General features: G+C 40.8%; 5 protein-coding genes across 5 annotated transcripts; 2 read left to right on the forward strand and 3 right to left on the reverse strand.

The window, feature by feature from the left end:
• Positions 1-48: 48 nt before the first annotated feature.
• Positions 49-289, forward strand: FOMMEDRAFT_161263 (uncharacterized protein; the record flags this gene model as incomplete). Its single annotated transcript, XM_007270815.1, has 2 exons — positions 49-141; positions 191-289. 2 exons carry the CDS (start codon positions 49-51, stop codon positions 287-289), a joined length of 192 nt encoding a protein of 63 aa, XP_007270877.1.
• A 1,694-nt stretch (positions 290-1,983) lies between these two features.
• Positions 1,984-4,482, reverse strand: FOMMEDRAFT_170797 (Pkinase-domain-containing protein). The gene is made up of 8 exons (XM_007270816.1): positions 4,229-4,482; positions 4,011-4,167; positions 3,805-3,931; positions 3,228-3,398; positions 2,851-3,017; positions 2,651-2,792; positions 2,484-2,520; positions 1,984-2,413 (listed from the first exon to the last, which is right to left on the reverse strand). Exons 1-8 carry the CDS (start codon positions 4,263-4,265, stop codon positions 2,367-2,369), a joined length of 885 nt encoding a protein of 294 aa, XP_007270878.1. The 5' UTR covers positions 4,266-4,482; the 3' UTR covers positions 1,984-2,366.
• Positions 4,483-4,939: 457 nt separating this feature from the next.
• Positions 4,940-5,860, forward strand: FOMMEDRAFT_161265 (uncharacterized protein; the record flags this gene model as incomplete). The annotated part of the gene is made up of 3 exons (XM_007270817.1): positions 4,940-5,327; positions 5,384-5,581; positions 5,724-5,860. 3 exons carry the CDS (start codon positions 4,940-4,942, stop codon positions 5,858-5,860), a joined length of 723 nt encoding a protein of 240 aa, XP_007270879.1.
• A 1,172-nt stretch (positions 5,861-7,032) lies between these two features.
• Positions 7,033-8,660, reverse strand: FOMMEDRAFT_161266 (GroES-like protein; the record flags this gene model as incomplete). Its single annotated transcript, XM_007270818.1, has 10 exons — positions 7,033-7,071; positions 7,144-7,236; positions 7,313-7,365; positions 7,428-7,491; positions 7,552-7,628; positions 7,690-7,924; positions 7,983-8,066; positions 8,118-8,334; positions 8,401-8,477; positions 8,550-8,660. 10 exons carry the CDS (start codon positions 8,658-8,660, stop codon positions 7,033-7,035), a joined length of 1,050 nt encoding a protein of 349 aa, XP_007270880.1.
• A 9,848-nt stretch (positions 8,661-18,508) lies between these two features.
• Positions 18,509-19,702, reverse strand: FOMMEDRAFT_161267 (uncharacterized protein; the record flags this gene model as incomplete). Its single annotated transcript, XM_007270819.1, has 4 exons — positions 18,509-18,815; positions 18,879-19,032; positions 19,158-19,614; positions 19,673-19,702. The coding sequence occupies 4 exons, from the start codon at positions 19,700-19,702 to the stop codon at positions 18,509-18,511; spliced, it is 948 nt and encodes a 315-aa protein (XP_007270881.1).
• Between the last annotated feature and the right edge of the window lie 1,351 nt (positions 19,703-21,053).

Genomic DNA, 21,053 nt, shown 5'->3' on the forward strand with positions numbered 1-21,053 from the left:
ATGGTCGCACCAGCGTGATAAAGTACAATTTACTAGAAGCTGGTTCTCATGTTGGACCGAGTGGCAGCAGACTCGGATATGCATGCGTATCCTTTCAAGAAGAGAAACGGATACGCTCAATTGAAACCCGACTACTCCAAGGTGGCCTTGATCCCGGACTATTCCATAGCAAGTTGATCACGATACCAAGACTCAGAGACTCGGTGCCCACGATTCGGTCGCTTTCCGCTTGCGCTTGCTTCGGTTCGTTCAGCAGTTACTGGGCCCGATCCAACCCCGGAATCCTTAGCCTCTTCATGTATTGTGCGGAATCATTCCACCCAGCCAATGTTCTACTCATAACTCCCAGAAAGCACAGCGGGGAAGTGCAACAGTCTTCTGCGAGTCAGCATGTTTATGGAAGCCTCTCTCGCTGCGCAATTGTTGGGTACTGAGGTTAATCTGAAGCTTATCGTCCCCTCTTGTTCTTCACAGAATGCTCTGTATGGAGCCATGACTAGGGTTGTTGTGGAAAGACACGTTTTAGATCTGGCGTTTTCCGGCTTTGGATGAATGATCCTTACATACTGGCCCCAACTCAAATTCCATTCTGCTAATCCGACTGCCGGAACTGGCTAAAGTGCTTCAGTCCGAGAAGAGAGGAGCTTTCCTGAGTGAAATCCTGCTGTTTCCTGAAAGTGGAGCGCATCTAGACTGTGCACAATCGCACAATATGAATTGGATGGTCTGTCTAGAACCCCACGGAGATGACTCGATCGCGCACGGACGACTTGATAATGTCCATCGATTTGACGGTCAAGAAACGAGAAAGTGCCTAATCTTATGCATCTTACTGCTTTGCGCCTCGGGAAATCCGGATAAAGGCCTTATCCCGGCATAAGTGTACCACGTCATTCATGCTCTCATTGTGCTTAAAATCCTGGCAACATAATTGGAATTTCTCCTTTCGCCAAACTTCCTAAAGGGCTGTTCCCTTTTCGGGTTCTCAATTCACAAATGAAGGCGAGGAGGCGATTCGAGTGGTCCTACTCTCTGGGTGATGTAGGATGTGATTCGTCGGTCATAGGATTGGTTGGAACCCCCCAAAGCCGCTGTGGCTCTTCTGGGTGTGTTCTAGCCATCGATTACCACCATCCGCAGTATCCGAGCGAGAAGCATTGCACGTCCACTCCTCATGTTACCCCGGCCCCCTACTTTCTTCTCCAGTTTGTCACTCCAGGCTTCCTTTCTGTGATCCCAGAATTAGGTCAGCGATATGTCTTCGCACTCTGGAATGTTTTCGGCTAAGACTAAGATGCCGACGAAGAAAACGCAAGCTTTGCATGCTAACTCATGACCAGGTTGTGCTCGTGTTTTTTGAGTTGATAACCTTCTTCTACCCCACCGGTGAGTAACAACGAACCCCCGGATTCTCCTGAGCAAAATTCGCTATTGCAGGCTGCTAGTAAACACAAGCCCTCTTTGCACAGTCGTTACTCAAACTATCTCAGATGCGTGGCGCATGAATTTGAAACAGGAGGGACACAAGGTGCGGGAAGTTGACAGAAGCAGGCTGAAAGTTAAGAAACGTGTTATGCTTAACATGTTTAACCATTTTGACGCTCGTCCATGGCGTTGGCCAGCCCAGTCTGACTCTAAGAAGGGGCCATCCGTCAGATGCCGGTCCCAACGTTCGTACCAACGTTCCAAGGCTCGACTTCTCACCCCGTACTAACCGCGGAACTATTTGTCCCCAATGAAAGGAATCTTTCTAGGCTAGGTGCTGTTAGCCGTACACGTTCTTTCTTTCTCTGCTTCTGAAGTTGCTTCTGGTGAGGTCCTATGCTAGCTAGTTGAAGTCGGCATGTCCTTAGGTTACAACACGGCGAAAAGGGCATTCAATGCAAATGGGTTTTGACAAAGCACTTAGTGAACGTGCATTCGCAATCCGTGCACACTGTATCGGGGCAAGCGTCTTACTCATTTACCGCAATCTTGGAGTGAGAACCCGTTCATTTTATTATTTAATTTTAATTGTGTACGGCATGTAGAACGGATCTTAATAAGACAGCACAAGGGAAATTGAAGTTCTTGAATTCGTGGTAGTTCATTACATTAAAAGATTCAGGGGCATCGGAATCATCAGGACAGGAACTCGTACTGGAGACATGACAAGACGTAGCAGACAACGGAGTAAAGGGGAAAAAAGAAAACTGTAAATGGCACGAGTGCAAACAAACCAGTCGTGAGCGAACCGGGTCAGAAACGAGAGCGATGATGATGTTATACATATCAATTGCGATCTGGAGCGACTACAGCGAATTATGCGAGTACGTTGATATGAAGGTGTGAATGCGGAAGGGATTGCGACTACGGAATCGAACACGTCATGGCGTGTAGTCCTTAAAGTAAGGATGTTTAAGTGCTCGCTTGGCTATAGAATTATTAAATGGAACAATAGGATCTATTAGTAGACGATCAAAATTTTCAGGTGACGGACTCACCGGAAATACGTCGAGCAGTATCGTAAATTAATGTGCTCTGTACCGTATGGATCGTCAGCCTCAGGTCATGAATATTAATTACAAGCGATGCATGGATCGAGAGAAGAGCGAGTCTACGCGGCAGGTGGAAGGGGAGAAGGGAATCAGAATATTAATTTTGGACGCACGTGTAAGAAGTCGACGCCTGCTGAATCAAGGTGAGATACATGCTGTGAAAGGCTCTGAGCGGACCATTGCGGGAATGTCGCCTTGTAGTCCGGTAATTGACTGACGCCCGGCCAGGTTTCTTCATTCGGAGTGCCCAAGAGTCTGAAACATAGTCGACATAAGTTATTTCCGTCAACAAGAGACAAGGACGTAAACGTACTTGAAAATTTTGAAAATTTGATCGATTTCTGAGTCACCTGGGAAAAGAGGCGATCCTCGCAAGACCATTTCAGCAAAAATGCACCCGACCGACCACATATCAATGGCGGTTGAATAATGTCGCGAGCCAAGCAAGACCTCAGGTGCGCGATACCATAATGTAACAACCTGTCAAACCAATGTAACACAAGTGGAACGAAGTATTCAGTTAAGGTCTCATCACTGAGAGAAAAAAGCTGCAAGAGGGAAGACCATCGGATCGTACTGAAATCCGATAGCCGATTAACTAAACCTCTGGCAGGTGCTCAATCGAGCACGAATGCCTCATACTAATGGGCGAAAAAACACAAGCCCAGAGAACTGGAAAGATATACACACCTCGTGCGTGTACGTTCTTAAAGGGATACCAAACGCTCGAGCTAATCCGAAATCTGCGAGCTTGAGATTGTCGTCCTTATCGATGAGCAAATTTTGCGGCTTTAAGTCACGATGAAGTATTCGATGAGCATGACAGTACAGCAGACCCGAAGTCAGTTGGTACGTGAATTTCTGTGGTAGATTTGTATCGTCAGAACATGAAGGCAGGTCATCATTTAGAATTGGACAAAAGCGGTCACGTGCGCGTCTGCATAAATCGCGCTCGCCCTTCTTGGCGGTCCGCGTGAAGGTGTACCTCGATATGAAATACACAATCACGGTCCGAGACACGGCCGACAGTATAAATTGAAGGAGTGATCACGTCTGGATCCTGAGGAATGGAGCATCGGAAAACAAAATGAGGCAAGCGAAGCGCCGACCCCCGCCGTCTAAAGCCGAGTTCTGTCTGTGTGAAAGGACATATTCGGGACACAGGGCCGGCATGATGTTTCTTTGAGTTATTCACAAACCCCGGATACGCGTCGGAATGAACACAATAAAGGAGAAATAAGTCAAGTGAAGTGACGCGAATAATTACCTTGACGGTATCAAGTGTAATGGGAGAACCATGCTGGTTGCCGTGATCAATGTACCGCTTCAAGTCCATGTCAAGGAACTCGAAAACGAGATATAGTTTCTGGTCGGCGTGCACAATTTCGAGTAGGCTAGAATAAATAGGATTGTCCTTGTATGTCAGTATATGCAACTCAAGAATGTCTTGGTTCCCGCGAAACTTGCACTGACCGCACAATATTCTCGTCTTTGAGTTCCTTGAGAAGACTGATCTCGCGGATGGCCGTGCTGGGAACACCTTCGTCTTCTGCCTCGAGCCTTATCTTCTTGAGTGCTACCACTCTCCCAGTATTTACATCCCGTGCCTTGTATACTACACCGTACGTGCCTGGTGCCACATGATGAGTATGTTCATAAAGTCACGGCCTATCAAAACAAGTGCGACTCACCCTCTCCAACCTTCTCGATTTTTGCATAATTCTCCATTATAGATAGTCGTCAGAGCAAGGAAACTGCGTGGTGGTCGTACAAGTCGTGAGTTACGGGCGCAATTCACAGATGGCTGCGCTAACTGGGTGGCTGTATGCAGCAGAAATTGGAGTCTACAGAGAGTCTGGGTGCTAGTAGAATAAGATCTAGGCTTGCTACTGATGCTTGCGGTGGCAGAAACGTCGTTGGGGAAGAGAGACAGATGAGTGAGATCGTTGGCAGGTCGTCGGCAGCAAGACGCGCTAAAGTGCCAGGCTTGAGAGTGCCAGGACAGCCACAGATTATGTCATAGCGCATCACATGACCTCCCTTTCAGGGTTCCAGATTCAGACTCAGTGCAACCATTCCCAATTGTCTGTCTCTCTGTCCCCTCAACGTGTGCAAAAGAGAGCACATCAAATCGCACGAAGATTGCACCCCTTCATTCATTCTCATTCTCCTTTCGCAGCTCATTTATCACTTGCTTTTCTGCTGTCTTACTCGAATTGCCCATTGAGGCTCCGACTTATTCGCACTTCATCCAGGATCAAGATTTAGGTTTCTCTCCACCCTAGACTGTTAAATGTCCACTATACGGTCCCTTTTCTTGGTGCCCTACCACAGCGCTGATCTGTCTCTGCGCTCGTGGGTCTCCTAGACGACCATGAAATGGAAGTACATAATAAGAGCTGATGTCTCAGACGCTATATAATCGTACATACGTACTTGCGATACTTTCCGCATTCCCACCCCACAGCATCCGCTTATCGATTTCCAAAGTACATGGCTGGTTTATCTTCACCACTGTCTTTTTTGCACACTGTTGTTCCCCTGCGGACCATCTCTGTACGCCACCGCTTGATATATGTCATGCGTTATCTCCTTGGGATAGACCTGTAATGGGACGGGGACCGCTACTGCCGGTCTCGGTGCAGCAAGAAAGTGTTTATTTGACGTCGCTTAGCGCCGAGCCCACAAGGGTGCTTTCTTCCGGCGTTTGTTCATCGCCTGCGACTGTTTATATTTCCGGTCGAGCCATGGGATTATTGACTACCTCTTTGGGAGCACTTACATCTAATAGTTATATCTCGCGTAACAGTCAAGAAGTCGCTCGCTAACTATATATTCCAGCGAAGTCGGACTCAAACACCACCGATTCTCCCCCTTACATATTTTCTCTCTTATCAGAGCACTCAGAGCAGCTACGCCTCAAGAATATGAGACGGCATCTCCCTACCGATTGGTGAATCCCGACTTTGGTGCTACTGTGCCTTGTCATGACAGGACTCAACCAGAGCCAACAGTCCCGGTGAGGTATTTCACGTTCAAGGGCCGTATGACTACACTTGCAGGGACAAAAACTATGATTATTTCCATTCTCCATTTATGTATATTCACAAAGGGGGTACCTCTGCACGCTTTTCTCCAAAAACTGAATGGACGAGCTGATCTTGTACCTCAAAGCTTGTATTTTAGGCCTAACACCGCATGCCGTACGGACAAGACGCGGCTCTACACCAGGAATTAAGGTGCATAATGAGCTAGTACCTCGACTTGCGGCGCATATCCTTGATACTGCCGCGACACGATATCATCAAGATCCATGCTACTGAGGTGTCTCGGCGAAATTGATGCTGTTTGGACCTTAACATAACTGAACATTCTCCAAGCTCGCGTCTTAAAGGACCTCATTACTCTTATCCCTTGTGCTGATATTTGTGCTCTAGGTCAACCTACTTGTGCACGCAAGCGTACAATACAATTGAATATTACCGTTTACTCCGTGCGTCCGCACGACTTGTTTAATCCTGCCTACCTACACCATTATCGCCGACTCCACTTACATGATGAAGTGACAGATACTTCACCGGCGGCGATAGGGCGAGATTCTGCTATTGTTATTGGCTTCCAAAAGCTATAGGCGTCAAGATCATAGAATTGAGCTGGTGATACATTCGCATTCAACAACTCCAATAGTACTGCTGATCCGTGATATCACCGAAGGAGGGTAACCGGGTCTTCCTTTATCCAAGCTATTGACTCGAGTCACTGGACTATTTCACTAGGAAATTCGAGAAAAATCACTGAATGAATAGGGCTGACTTACTGGACTTTTTTCTGCATTCTGCGGGATGTATAGCTGGCTTGTCTAGGTTGGCAAAATCCTCTACTGTCGAGACAAAGTTTCCACCACTGCCCTCCATTGCACCTCAAGCCTAATTTCTAAACACATAGGACTGCTGCTTTACTGGAGTCTTTCGTATTCTGCTAGCTCTACAACCGACCTTGTCCGGCTTGATAAACGTCTTTCATCGATCACTGAGACGAAATATTTTTCTATCCTCCGTCGCTGCGCCTCAGGCCTGATAGCGCTGCCTAAGTCATCTTGTTTCACTTTCTGACTTAATCTGTAAGTATTGGTCTAGTAAGCTTAAGATCTGGTCGACTTTTTGAAGGTGGTCTGACTATGGCCCTCCCTCTCTCAACATTTAGTCTTTCTCTTCGGGACGATTCAAGGTTAAAACCCGTATGGAGCCATCTCTTTCAACAGAATAGGCTGTCTTGCAGTTGATATATAGTGTGCACAGTTCGGTAATGAAAATGTATTTACTCATTGCCACGATTCGGCGGTACTCATAAGCATTCTGGTGTTTCAGCAGTTATAGAGTTGTGATTATCGAATCTAATCGCTCTCGGTAAAACAAGTATACATATGCTAACATATTGCCCATCAACTAACTAACTAACTAACTATCGAGAAATTAGGTACATGCTTCTGATGACATCAGTCTTGACCCTTCCAGAATGTGGGGGGAATCAAGACCTTATACACAAATGCACAAATTAGTCTATTTGACGCTCGTGAAATCAGAAGTGGCGGAGGGGCGATGCGTACCTTGCGTGATAAAACCAAATTAGCGCGGAGCTCGTCATACGCCTTGTTCGCTTCGTGCAGTGGAAGTCTATCAACAACTGGCTTGATAATTCCCTGGTTATGCATTATCAATGCCAATCTAAATAGATAGCTTGGGAAAAATGTTGATGAAATGACGTGCCTTTGAGACAAGGTCCAAAGCTTCAACCAAGTCCTCTCTGAGACCGTACACAGAGAAACGAACTGATAAAAATGTAAGTAATACAATCGGATTTCTTTGTAAATCGAGATGTCAATCATCTCACTTTCCACTCCGGTAGAGATACCCATAAAATCATTCACGACCAGGTTCTGGTCAGTAACTCCGACCTTACAGAATTTGTTAGGTCAGTCAACGAGGAGCAAGGGGTTTTGAGAATAAGCACGTACTATAACCAGCCTCCCGCGTCTCTGCAGGCCAGTGTTAAATAGCGCCCCGCTAATAGCAGTAATCTCCTTGGTAAAAGCTATACATTATGTCAATACTAATGCAGATTTGAGTTGAAGAAATTAGTAAGGTTGACTGACTGGTATTAGTAGCAACAAAATCAACTGCAATGTCCACTTGGAAGCCCTTGGTAAGTGCAACATCGAGCTCGATGAGGTCAAATGCCTGACGAGCACCAAACTTGAGTGCAAGCTCGCGGCTGCTTCGGCGCATATCCACAGCAAACACCTCCGCTCCGAGGAAGACGGCAAATTGCACTGCTAGAAGCCCGAGCCCACCGATCCCTGTAATGAGGACACGATCACCTTTCTTAACCTGAAACATTGATGTGGCACCTCAGCACGTAAACATTGGTAAAGAAAATGTAGATTACCTGTGCTGTTGTCTTGATCGCATGCCAGGCTGTGGTTCCTGCATCAGCCATTACGGCTGCGTCCTCTGCAGACACATTGTCAGGCTGCAACATGTAAGTCCTCTATAGTTGATGTTGTTAAATAAGTATACTTACAACAGGGACAAGAACATCGGCATTGGCTACTGCATATTCTGCATGTCCACCGTTTGCTCCAATCCCAAAAATTGCAAGGTCGAACAAGTTAGGTGGTGATCCCGTTGATCCCGTCGAGTTCGAACTCCCGAGTTTCGCCACACAGCCAGCACAACCGCCCAAGTTGAGGACAACATAGCGTTTGTTTAATTGAATTGTGCTAACGTCGGACCCGAGCCTGTAATGGCAGAGAGAGAAACATAGATTGGTGAGTGCATCTTTTGTAATTTCAATTGGTACGAACGCGACGGCAATTCCAGAGCACTCATGCCCCAAAATATAGGTGCGTGGATCTTCTGGAAACTGGCTGAGTAGAAAGACCTGAAAAGAAATTAATCAAAATTTCCCTGACTCTGGAAGGCGTTTGTTATTACCCACATCTGTGTGACAGACCCCGGAAGCTTGGACCTTTAGAAGAACTTGGTTTGGTCCGGGTTTCGGAATCTCGAAGTCATTTACGATCTTCAAAGTAGGTGTGTTTGGAAGATGAACAGCAGCTTGCATATTTGATAGATAGGCACGAGCTATAGTTTCTGTAGGAGACGATTGAGAAGTAGGTACTAATGTTGTAGTCTTTTGCCGTTGAAAAGGTTGCTCTTTTATGCTATGCACATTGACATGATCCGAGAGCTAGACTTTCTGTTTCTCATTGAAACGTAAGGCTACAAGCAGGAAGTTTGCCAATGTATATTTTGTCTGAGGGTTCTGTAAGCAACAGAAGAATGGGTTTCATACTGTAGAATGAAAGGCACAGAGTAATGTACCCTTCCTTTACTTAAGCCAAGTCAAGCGTATGGTAAAACGTTTTGTAATATCTTTTAATTGAGTTTCTTACACCCCAGTCAGTAGAAATTTCAAAATTCGGCCTAGTCGGGTAAGAACTAGTCTAGGAGTTAGTCAGTTGCTGAGAACGAAATGGGTTTCAGTAAACACAGGTAGACCTAGTGGCTGCATTAAAGCACAGATGTTTCAAGCTTGCTTATTCGACACACTGTGTTTTACGTCTCATTTACTAGTATAGCACAATGTATCTAGTATATAAGGGTGCACATATATGCACATATATCCAAGTGCCATTCCAAACTCCCTGTCTTAACAGGTTATGAGCCTTGCTGGCTTGTGAATGGCACTATCGACACAAACAACACCACAAATGCAACCTCTACCTCAGACGTCTACCCCCCCTCCTAGTACTAGTGCTCCACCTACAAACACAACGCCTCTAACAATGGCACAATCTACATTAACGTTCAAGTCTCCAAAGATTGATGACAATCAACTTGCTATGTTCTTTAAAGACATAGAGAAGCTTACAGGCACAAAGAACTATAAGATATGGCAACTACACATTACAAATGCACTAGCAGCAATGCTGCTCAGTGACCATCTTACAAACGATCCCCCTAGCACAGATGCAGACAGCACACACACAGGGAAACTATTGTATCATTTCATAACAAAGACAATATCAGATACAGTGTATGCTAACGTTACAATGTACAAAACAATGAAAGACCTCATGCAGGCACTAGCTGATTGATACAATGCACAAACCATGTTGACTCACACAGTTGATATATCAGCACTGTTCACAGCTAGAGGACACGTTTCACAGTTTGACAAGATGCTAGACCAAATAGAACAAGTCTATGTGCAACTGGTAGCTCACAGCAAAGCACCAGATGATAATACTTACGTCTCAGCAATAAATCTTACTACTCCAAGAGAGTACAAGTGGGTTGTAACAATGATTGATAGGCAGAACATACATTACAATAGCCTACCCACAGTTACCACAGCTCAACATCAGGTGTTCACACTAGCAAAATTAATTCACAAATTACACAACACATTTACTGAGTAGCAAACACAGAACCACCAGAATAAACATAGTACACTAAATAATAATAATAAAATAACAAATAATCACCCTCTATCCCTAGGGCCTACACAAGGTCAAACAAGAGGACAAGGACACAGCAGAGGCAATACAAAGTCTTACAAGACAACAAAATGTTACAATTGTAACAAATATGGACATATGTCCAAAGAGTGCTACAGTCCAGTAACAGATGCTACAAAGGAAGCACGAAAAAAGCAAACAATGACAATGACAAATGTATCTACATCACAACAAATTACAGCTCAAACAATGAGTGCTACACTTACAGACCCAGTAGCATTTATTGACAAAGTAAACAAAATGCTAACACCAGACACTATAAACAACAAACAAATGCAAGAAATACAAGGGGAACTCATGCTTGACAAATTCCTCAGGGAATATAACCCAAACGTATGCATTAATACATGTTCTTACAGAACAACAAAACTTACACATTGTATTGACATACTTGATTCAGGTGCTAATATCTATGCTACACCCTATCTATTTCAATTAACAAACATATGATATACAAACCCTATAAACGTTACAATTGCAAACAAAACAATAATCACACTCAGACAAAGTGGAGCAATGATAATTAGAATATGATGAGATGCAAACAATGAACACAGAATGAACGAAACAAATGTAAGCAGTATCATACTACATAATGTATACTATCATCCCAATCTAAACTTCACATTAATCAGTGAAGCATTACTATGCAAAGCAGGACACAAATTAGTAAAAACAAACAATATGTGTACTATCTATTCACCTGCAAATAAAAAGATTGGAGAAATACAAGTATGCAATAAGTTATATATGATAGTATTACATCATCATTACCAACAGAACGTTAACACAATAACTATAATTGACTTACACAAACAAATAGGTCATATTAACTTTGAGTATTTATGCAAACTCATACAAAATCATCCTGAAATAATACAACGAAAAGTAACAGACAATAAGAATGTACAATGCAATGATTGTATGCATGCAAACATACAATGTAACAATATACCTAAAATACAAACGTCTGCAATTTCTAAAACATACAGAGAATGTCTACATATTAATATATAGGGTCCAGCACCTATACAAGCATACAGCAAATACAAATACATACTTACAATTGTCAATGACACTACACAATAGGCAGATATGATACCCATGCATTATAAAAGTGATGCATTTACTGAATACATCAAATACACTATGAAATTATTTACACAATACAGTGTAAAAGTAAAAACACTACAAAGTGATAACAATACTGTCTTCCTAAGTAATGACTTTATGGTGTACATAGAAAGTCAAGGAACTATACAATGATTAACAGTACATGATACCCTACAACAAAACAGAGTTGCAGAATGTATGCACAAAACAATATTTAACAGAGTACAAATGTGTCTATTAATGTCTAAATTACCTGTGAAATTATGGGTATATGCTGCACAATACCAAACGTTTATTCATAATCAAACACTATGTACTGTAATAAATTTTGCAACACCATATTACAAACAGTTTAATAAACAATACACTATTGATAACATACAAGAATTCAGAGCATATTGTGTTATACAGAACGAAAATACACACAAACTAGAGCCTAGAGGTAAATACACACAATGGTTAGGCAACAATAACAAAAGTAAAGGCCATATAACATGGCACAATAATAAAATAACAGTTGAACAAAACCTGCAATTCATAAATGTACAATCATCTAGAATTGAAGGGGAGAATAATAATAATAACAATAATAACAGAACGAACAGAACTAACAGAACAAATAACAGAACGAACAACAGCAATAATAATACTAACAGAACAAACAGAACGAATAATAATGATAACAATAATGAGTTACAACAATCAACTTGTGAACAACAAGTAACAAAATGTGCTAGAGGATTAAACTACAACAATGAAATAAATCTAGCAATATATCTAACAGAATTTAACAAACTACTTAACAAAGTATATAATGATCCATTAACATATTACAATGCTATAACAAATAACAATAAAGCACAATGGATCAAAGCTATGAACGAAGAAATAATAGCATTATGATTACACAATACATGGGAATACACATACCCACCAACAGATGCAAATATAATTGGAACAAGATTTGTCTACAAATTAAAACAACTAGCTAACAGCAACATAGACAAATACAAAGCATGACTAGTAGTACAGGGTTACACCCAAAAGGACAGAATAGATTTCTATTCAGACAACCTATTTGCTCCAGTTACAAAATTAACTATAGTACAATTATTATTAAGCTGGGCAGCATCTAAAGACTATGAAATACATTAAATAGATGTAAAATCTGCATATCTTTACAGAGAATTAAACAAAGACAAACATATCTATGTGAGACCTCCACTGGGTAAATTACTAAACAATATCAAACCTGGTCAAGTGCTAAAATTAAATAAAGCACTATACAGACTAAAACAAGCAGGACAACAATAGTATAAGAAAATTACAGATATACTGTATAAAATAGGATTGCAACAAGCAAACTATGACAATACTGTATTCTATAAGAAAAGGCATAACGAAACAATATTAATAACATTCATGCATGTCAACAATATCACTATTATTAGTGAAAACATCACCATAGTGAACACATTCAAAGAAGTGTTAAAACAATATGTTACATTTACAGACAGAAACGAAATACACTAGCTTCTAGGAATTGAAATCCAAAGAAATAGACAATGGAGAACAATCTGCTTACAGTAAAGTCACTATATCCAGAGCATAATACAACAATTTAAGCTTGAGAACGAAAAAACACTACAATACTGTACATGAATATGGTAGGATCATTATGCTATACAGTAGATTGTACTCAGCCAGACATTACATATGTTACAGGCCAATTAGCACACTACCTACAACAACCAAATATGAGCCACTACAAAGCAGCAAAACATTGCTTCCAGTACCTAAAAGGAACTACAAACTACTGGCTTCATCTTGGAGGCACAAATACATTGACCATACAAGGGTACTACAATGCTAACAGACAAATGACAGAAGGACACCAATCAATTAACAGATACATATTCCAGCTGGGAAAGCAAACGATATCTTGGTCAAGCAAACAACAGAACCTGGTACTACTATTGACTTACAAAGCAGAGTTGCAAGTGCTGGCATACACAACTCAAGAGGCCATTTGGCTCAAACGACTTGCTGAGGAAGTACTGCAGACAGAATCAGCACCCATTACAGTCTATTACAACAATTAGGGAGCAATACAAACTGTCAAATCTGAGGAGATCACTTTCAATGCTCAAACAAAACACCTTGATTTGTGAAAGGACTTTGTCTGCTGTTACATTCAGAACAACTATGTTGACATACATTATGTTTAAACACAGAACCAACTTGCAGACATCCTTACAAAAGCACTTTATGTTCCTCAAATCAAGCACCTAATAGAACTTATAGGTCTTCAACATTAACAACAGAATATTAGGGCTTGAAGGGGAGTATTCAACATACTGTGTTTTATGTCTCATTTACTAGTATAGCACAATGTATCTAGTATATAAGGGTGCACATATATGTGCATATATCCAAGTACTATTCCAAACTCCCTGTCTTAACATTGCTTCACTTGTGTTCAACACTATATAAAATATAGGAAGGCATGAAAGCTAGGACAAACATTCCTGGAATAAATCAGAGATGGAATATCTAAGTAGCATATTTGTAGCCATTGTCATTTGATTACTGTAACTACACTTAGTAAACACCAACATATTAAACTAGGTCACATTTATAATGCAGTAGTATCAGAACAATTTAAAGGCCCATTACACCAACAATAGAATTAGTCCTTCCAGAATGCTGGAGGAATCAAGACCTTATACACAATTTGGGATTAGCAGGGCTGCACTTACACAGTAAAGATGGATGAAGGTGTGCATACCTTGTGTGATAGGACCAAATTGGTGCAAAGCTTGTCATATGCCTTGTTTGCTTCATGAAGTGGGAGCTTATTAACAACAGGTTTGACAAAGCCCTAGTTGTGATTGTCAGAACCAAACTAAGCATGAACATTGACAGAATCACATGCCTTTGAGACAAGGTCTAGAGCTTCTACCAAGTCTTCCTTGATTCCATACTGGGAGAACAAAACTGATGGAACAATCTGTTAACAATGGATAAACTGAAATTTGTAATAAGGAAACGTACTGTGAACTGCTGAGGTAACTCCCAAGATATTGCTCACAACAAGGTTCTGGTCACTAACTCCAACCTATGAATTTTTGTTTGTTTAAAGGGTTAGACACTATGTAAAAGAACTACATAACACACTATGACAACCCTGCCATTTTTATGAAGGCCAGAGTCAAGAGCAATCTTTCCAACTGTCATTATTTCCTTGGTCCAATCATTTCTACTTCTTTAAGGAACTAGGGTAGGTCCTAAACATTAGTTCTATTATAATATAGAGTACCTCAGCTTGTTTAACATAGGGGCAGGCTAGTCTGTCCTTAAATCAGAACAGGCAGAACAATTGAATAGTTGGTTATAGTAGACTGACCACTTAGATTGCTGGTTGTGACAGGCTGGCTACTCAGATTACTAGTTGTGGCAGGCTGGCCACTCAGATTGTTTTGTAAACTCATTTGTTGAGGCTGGCAACTTGTTAGATTGTTCTGTTAGATTGAAACAGTCTGAATTATTAGAAGTAGTAGAAATGCAAGTAAGACTGTCTGGTCTTCTTCTAGAGTAAACAATGTCAGAGACACAGAACATAAGAAGCTAGGTGTGAACATTAACAGGAACAAGCTAGGGAACAAACTATAAAGTATAGATAGTGAATCTAAGCCAGATTACTTAAGAGACTATACAGAAACCTCTTTAAAGACAGGACTGAGTAAACAGAATGTGGATTGTAAGAGGTTACAGTTAATAATATTTAATTTGGGTTCAGAATCTGATTCTTTTATAGTCAAGTTAGTGTACTGTTAGTAGTACTACTACCTGTTAGCTGCTCAGCCTAATTAAAACACCTTAAGAAACTCCTCTTACAGTAGGCTCTAAAATGTTGATCTTAAGTACTAGTTGAGGTAGAAGAGAGATTAGTAAGTCTGTAAGGTACAGACACTGAGGAGGATCAAATATGAGTAATATTAGATAGATCTGAGCAGAATGTATGAGTTCTAAAGGTAACAACTAAACAGAACAAGACAAGAATAGTATAGAATAATAAAGCTATACTTAAGACAAAACAAGATGAGAAGCTAAGAAGTAGAATGTTTACTACTAAGACTGTTAAGTTACACACTAAGAATTGTAGTAGATAGTAACTTCCTTCAATTCAGTATAAAATACATAAGAATATTTATAGAAATTATGAGTCCTTTGTAACTACTAGTCCTTTATAAACAACTCTACTACTGTTTCCTTCATATTAACTAATCCAGAACATCAGGTCTGAGTCCTCTTTGTATTAATCAAACCATTATTAGAGGGCTTAGAGCTTCACCTTTGTGGATTAGAAGTGTGGTTCAGAGCCAAGCTATTCTGAATCAAGTAACTAGAACTATTGTTTAGTAAATAATAATGTAATTAAGAGACTACTAACATAAGGATGATACATCTTTTATACAATTGAGCTGTTCTAGTCAGAATGTATCAGAACATACATACTGTGTGAGTGTGACAACAGTTTAGAAGGTGTACTAAATAAGTCAGGTAGATTCCTGACAAGTTATATAAAGTTATATAAAGTTATAATAAAGTTATTCAGAGTTATAAGACTATCTAAGAATAGTACAGAACTTTAGACAATAGAATGGCTTGAGAGTATACAGACTATCTACTCTACTTTTATGAAAGACTAGAAGTAATCTACTCTACTTTAATTAAATTAGAAGTAGATTTACTCTACTTTAATAAAATCAGAAAGTAATTTATTAAAGTTTTGAAGTACATAAACAAATGTACAAGTCAGAATGAGTTACTTAGTATGAACACATGACCTTTAAAAGTAACAGGTAATAAGTAGTTACATAACTCTTTTAAAAAGTATATAAGGAGAGTACTTTACTTTACTAGAGCTTTAGTTTTATTAACTTAAGTTACTTAGTACTTACAATACTAAGGACACTCTATAGTTTGACTAATAGTAACACCTCTCCTACTTAACCCTACAAACTCAAGTCCTGCCAATACACTCTATCTCTTTAATACTTAGGTAACAAAGTGAGTGTATTTAACAGATTTAATAAAAACTACATTCACAACTTGTTGTCTATTATGTTTAAAAAGCTTAAATGTGTTTAGAATCTAGATAGAACTCTTAAGAATGCTAGTGAAATTGTTTTCACTCATTCTAGGTACTCATCTCCTGTGAATCTCTCAGATGCACTAAACAAACTCAAATTGAATAAGGGTATGATTCTACTAATAAATATTCTTATAGTAGAAGAACTGTTTAAGATATAAGACAAGAAACTTACTAAAACTGAATAAAGTAATGTAGAGATCTTAGAGCAGGTTGAGTTTAACAGGAAGGAGGCTAATAGAGAGTATGTTCCAGAACTCAAGACTTTAGAGTCTAAGTCTGAACTACTTATTACTTATTCTAAGACAATTCTTACACTTTCTAAGCTTAATACTCTCTTTTAGAGTGAAACTAGGCCTGAATTTATTAAAGTACAGGCACTACTACCTAAACTTACAAGATTTATACACATGAAGCATAATACTTCCCTTAAACAAGCTAACATTCATTCTTTTTTTGTATAGCTCATGTATTTTGACTATATACTTTCAAATATAGAAATTTTTAGTATATTATATAACAAACTGTTCTCAAGCACAACCTCTTATTAAGTATAACTTTCCAGGTCCACAGTGAGTCATACTTAATGACAGGTTTTACTATAATTGCTTATGTGAATGTTTAGATAAATGTCTTACTAATGTAGTAGTATATAAACTGGCTCAATCAATGTCTTAAAAAAGGCTTTCCTACTATACTCTACTTTGAATAATATTATAAAAGAAATTTCAAATTTTTCTTAACACTAAATCTGAAAGAAAATTTATAATTTTGCTATAGTAAAAACTTTAAATTATGTTATAAATTATTATCTCTATTTATTTAAAGATTTTACAAATAGAGAAATGTTAAAATTAATTTCTAGTTTTTGTATAATGAAAAATTTAAATTCTGTTCTGAGTTTCTGCCAACCAAAAATAGTAAACTAAATTACAAATAATGTTTATCATTATGTAAGTTATTTCTTAAGGCAAGAAATTGTGAAATGCCCTATGTATAAGTTTAAGGATTGTGTGTACACATGATTTTGTCACCAGAGTCACAGTCCTAATAATGCCTTGTCAAGTGCTAGCACATTGTTTCTCATCCACCATCATCTGTCATGTCCTTGTCAAGTCTAATTAAGTACTGTTATGTGATCTGCCTGCTAAACAAAAACAATGACAATACTAATACCTGTCCTTTTGTTATACTGGGGGATACAGATGTTAATACTTTGTAGTGAGAAATTCATAGCCATCTGAGCTATGAAGGTGCTCTGAAGCACTCAACACTAATACTATACAAGGTCTTTCTCTAACATGTCCTATTTTTTGTCATACTAATTATCTATGTACAGGTCAGTATACAGTCTGAAAATCTAGATATTGAGCCATCAGAGAAACTATGTGAACATGCCTTGGATTGGCTTTGTAAAGATCTACTGTGTAATCTAATACAGCCAACAGGATCTTAGTACATTGTTAACTTGAACAGTTACAGTCTGCTACAGTAGTTATATTCTACTTGCATTATTGTAGAGGTCTGACAATGTTTCACACATTCTTCTTTGTTGCCTACAATCAACTACATGTCTGGATCAATAAAGGCTTTCAGAGATACCTTATAACTGAATCTGCTAGAGAGAAAAACAGTAAAACAAAACTCTAACATTTCTTCTTACCTGGCAACAACTTTGACAAGCTCTCTACCAGAATTTGTAAAAGCAATGCCTATCTAAAGACAAACAGAGAGAAAGTAGAGAAAGAGCTCAGGTTGTCACTGAAAGTAAATAGAGAAGAGAGTATCAAGATTGACTTTTCAACTGAGGACTGTGAAACCAGGTGTGTTGCATTTCATTCTACTAGCTAGAGATCACACACATATTCTCTGGTTGCCAGACCAGATGACAATAATTATTGAGCTTAAACCAAGCTTTGACTGTCAGATAGTTACATCCAGGATAGTATAGAAAATACATGGAAAGCATACACAACAAGCAAACAGAGGAACATACAAAGGGTACAAAAGAAGAAAGTGTTTGGATCATTACACAGTAGAATCCTGTAATCTCTGCCTCCTCCTTGGTCCCAGCCACCAAATCAACCAGTTTTCTCGCAACGTCAGTGGTGGGGGTGCTTGTCACCTCTGCCCACCCCTCAATGGCCTCCTCTCCCTTCCTGCCTCCTCCCTGTCCAAGTCATCTTCGTTATGTGTCTGAGTGTGCAAGGCCAAGTCCTCTCGATCTTGTAATTCTGCCATCTCATTCTCCCTCCTCTCCCTCTCTCTCAATCCAAAGCTTCCAAGTCCCCACCCAACAACGTCCGTATCTGCAGCTTCTGGTAATGTACCAGACGTTCTTGCAGCAGCAGCCACCTCGTTTCCATATACTGTCCGTCTTAAGCGCATACGTTCGAGTGCTTGACTAAGTGCTGCAGCAAGATGCGCTCTGCGTAGAAAGTGGTAGAAGTGCGAGAGTGCAAGCATGGGAGGTGTTGCGCAAAGTCAGGACAGTATATTACTCGGCCCAGCCTCCGTCGTCGTCGGTGAGCTCGCCGAAGTTGACGTAGACGATGCTTCCACAGCTTGGGTTATGTTGGGTCCTCTTGAATGATCCGTCATCTCAATTGCTTCGCCTTCTTCAATAGGAACAGATCCTGGATGCGCTGCATTTACTCTTCGATGAAACCTCAGCGTCTCACTTGCATTTCTCCACAGCGCTTGCACTTTCTCCTTCTGTACTGTCCTCCTCGCTGCACACGCCTTGTGCTTCCTCTCTCTCCTTTCCTACCTTTGCAAGAGCTCCCGACCTCGCCCACGCCTCTTCCACCGCCTTCCCACCACCACCATCCTAGGAAACTCTGCCATAGCACTGCAGCCCAAATCAAGCTCGGCAGCCAGAGATACTGATCCTTTGTCGGGATGTAAAGAAAGTTTAGAGCGGTAGAGATGATTGCAAGCGCCAGTGCTGCACCGCCAAATACGGCCGTCCCACCATCCGTACGCCAAGCTTGTTTCCGATTGATCGCGAAACCCCAGAGAAACAAAGCAGCGGTGAAGAGGAGTGAGAGTGCAGCGTTGCATGTGTTGCAGATGGTATCAGCAACGTCGACTGTTTTTTGATTCTGGTGAATGGGAAGGAGCTCCATAGATGCTGACAGCAGCGCAAGAGGTCCTAAGAGGAAGAGAACGAGGCGCTGTTCGAGTCTGGACGGGTAGAGCAGTGCCAGGAACTGGATATGTGTGATCTATTTGGGCCGTTAGCATCAAGAGCAAATGAAGGCCATTGTAGTGTGGTGACCACACCTGAACAAGTGCGGACGTTGTTGCATCCATCACATACCACCTGTAAAGGCTGGAGCCTCACTCAAGAACACGGAACAGGCAAAGACCTGGGATTTGAGAGGTTGACCTAAGTACAGGAGCAAGTACAAAGATAATCTCTAAGTGTCTACAAATAGCCCTTTATATACTTAACTAAAGTCACATGTGTAACCTCAGAGGTTACACTCTTCCCTACTCTGAAGAAATAAAAGGGGGGGGGTAGGGAAGTGATTAATGGAGAGACAAAGGAAAGGATATAGTAAAGGGGGGGAGGTGAAATACAAAAGGGTAAGGGCAGACAATAAGGAACACACAGTCACAAGTTTAAGAAGGCTTCAACTTGTCAAAAGGTAGGGAAGGATTAATGAAGAGGCAAGGGAAGTATAGTAAGAGGGAACACATAGTCACCAGCCTAGGAAGGCTTCGACTTGTCAATGAAAACGTATAGGGACAAGGACTTTCAACAGAGTTGGTGGAAATGGTATCCCTAAGACAGATGCAAGTTGAAGCAAGCTGTTGAAGAGGAACACATAGTAACTGGCCTAGGAAGGCTTTGACTCATCAATGAAAACGTACAGAGACAAGGACAGGGACAAGGAGTACACATGGTTGAGACATGAAACTGCACTGCCAGGAACACATGAATGATACCTAACAGGTCTAGTGAGCATAGTGTTGCTACAGATAAGGAGAAGACAACTGAGACATTGACCAAAACACATAGTCAAGACATTAAACAGTACTGTAAGGAACACATGAATGATACCCAACAGGTCTAGTAAGCACAGTATTACTGCAGATAAGGAGAAGACAACTGAGAAGGTCTTGTTTGACTAACAGTAGGCTGGGTGTCAGAGGTGATCTAATCTCTTTGGTGGTGTGAGCAAAAAGGAGTGTGAAAGTTGGGGTGTATAATAAAGAGAACTCAACAACTCTTCAGTTATGCTAGCACCTGTTGCTTGGGGGAGGAAAAAAATGATCAAAACATATGGTTGAGAAGTGAACAGCCATCCTTAGGCATGTATTAGTGCTAGGAGGAGTGGAAGGGCCAGGTTGACAAAATTGACACACTAATTCTAAGGGTGATAAGAGTACAGGTGGTGTGTAGGTAAAACAGAGCATGTAGAGGCAACAGGGGGTCCATTCATGAGAGGGACAGGACAGGATGAGACAGGACAGGACAGGACAGGACAGGACAGGACAGGATAGGACAGGACAGGAAAGGACTGGATAACACTAGCAGGGTATAATCCTGTTGAGAAAGGGGGGAAGAGAGGTTATGTGAGAGGCTTAGAGAGATCACACAAAGAGGGGGGATAGTGGACTTGGCTTGCTCTCTCGCGGCTTGCTTCATCGTCCGTTG

This window comes from Fomitiporia mediterranea (genome assembly GCF_000271605.1).
Source record: "Fomitiporia mediterranea MF3/22 unplaced genomic scaffold FOMMEscaffold_14, whole genome shotgun sequence".
Classification (NCBI taxonomy): domain Eukaryota; kingdom Fungi; phylum Basidiomycota; class Agaricomycetes; order Hymenochaetales; family Hymenochaetaceae; genus Fomitiporia; species Fomitiporia mediterranea.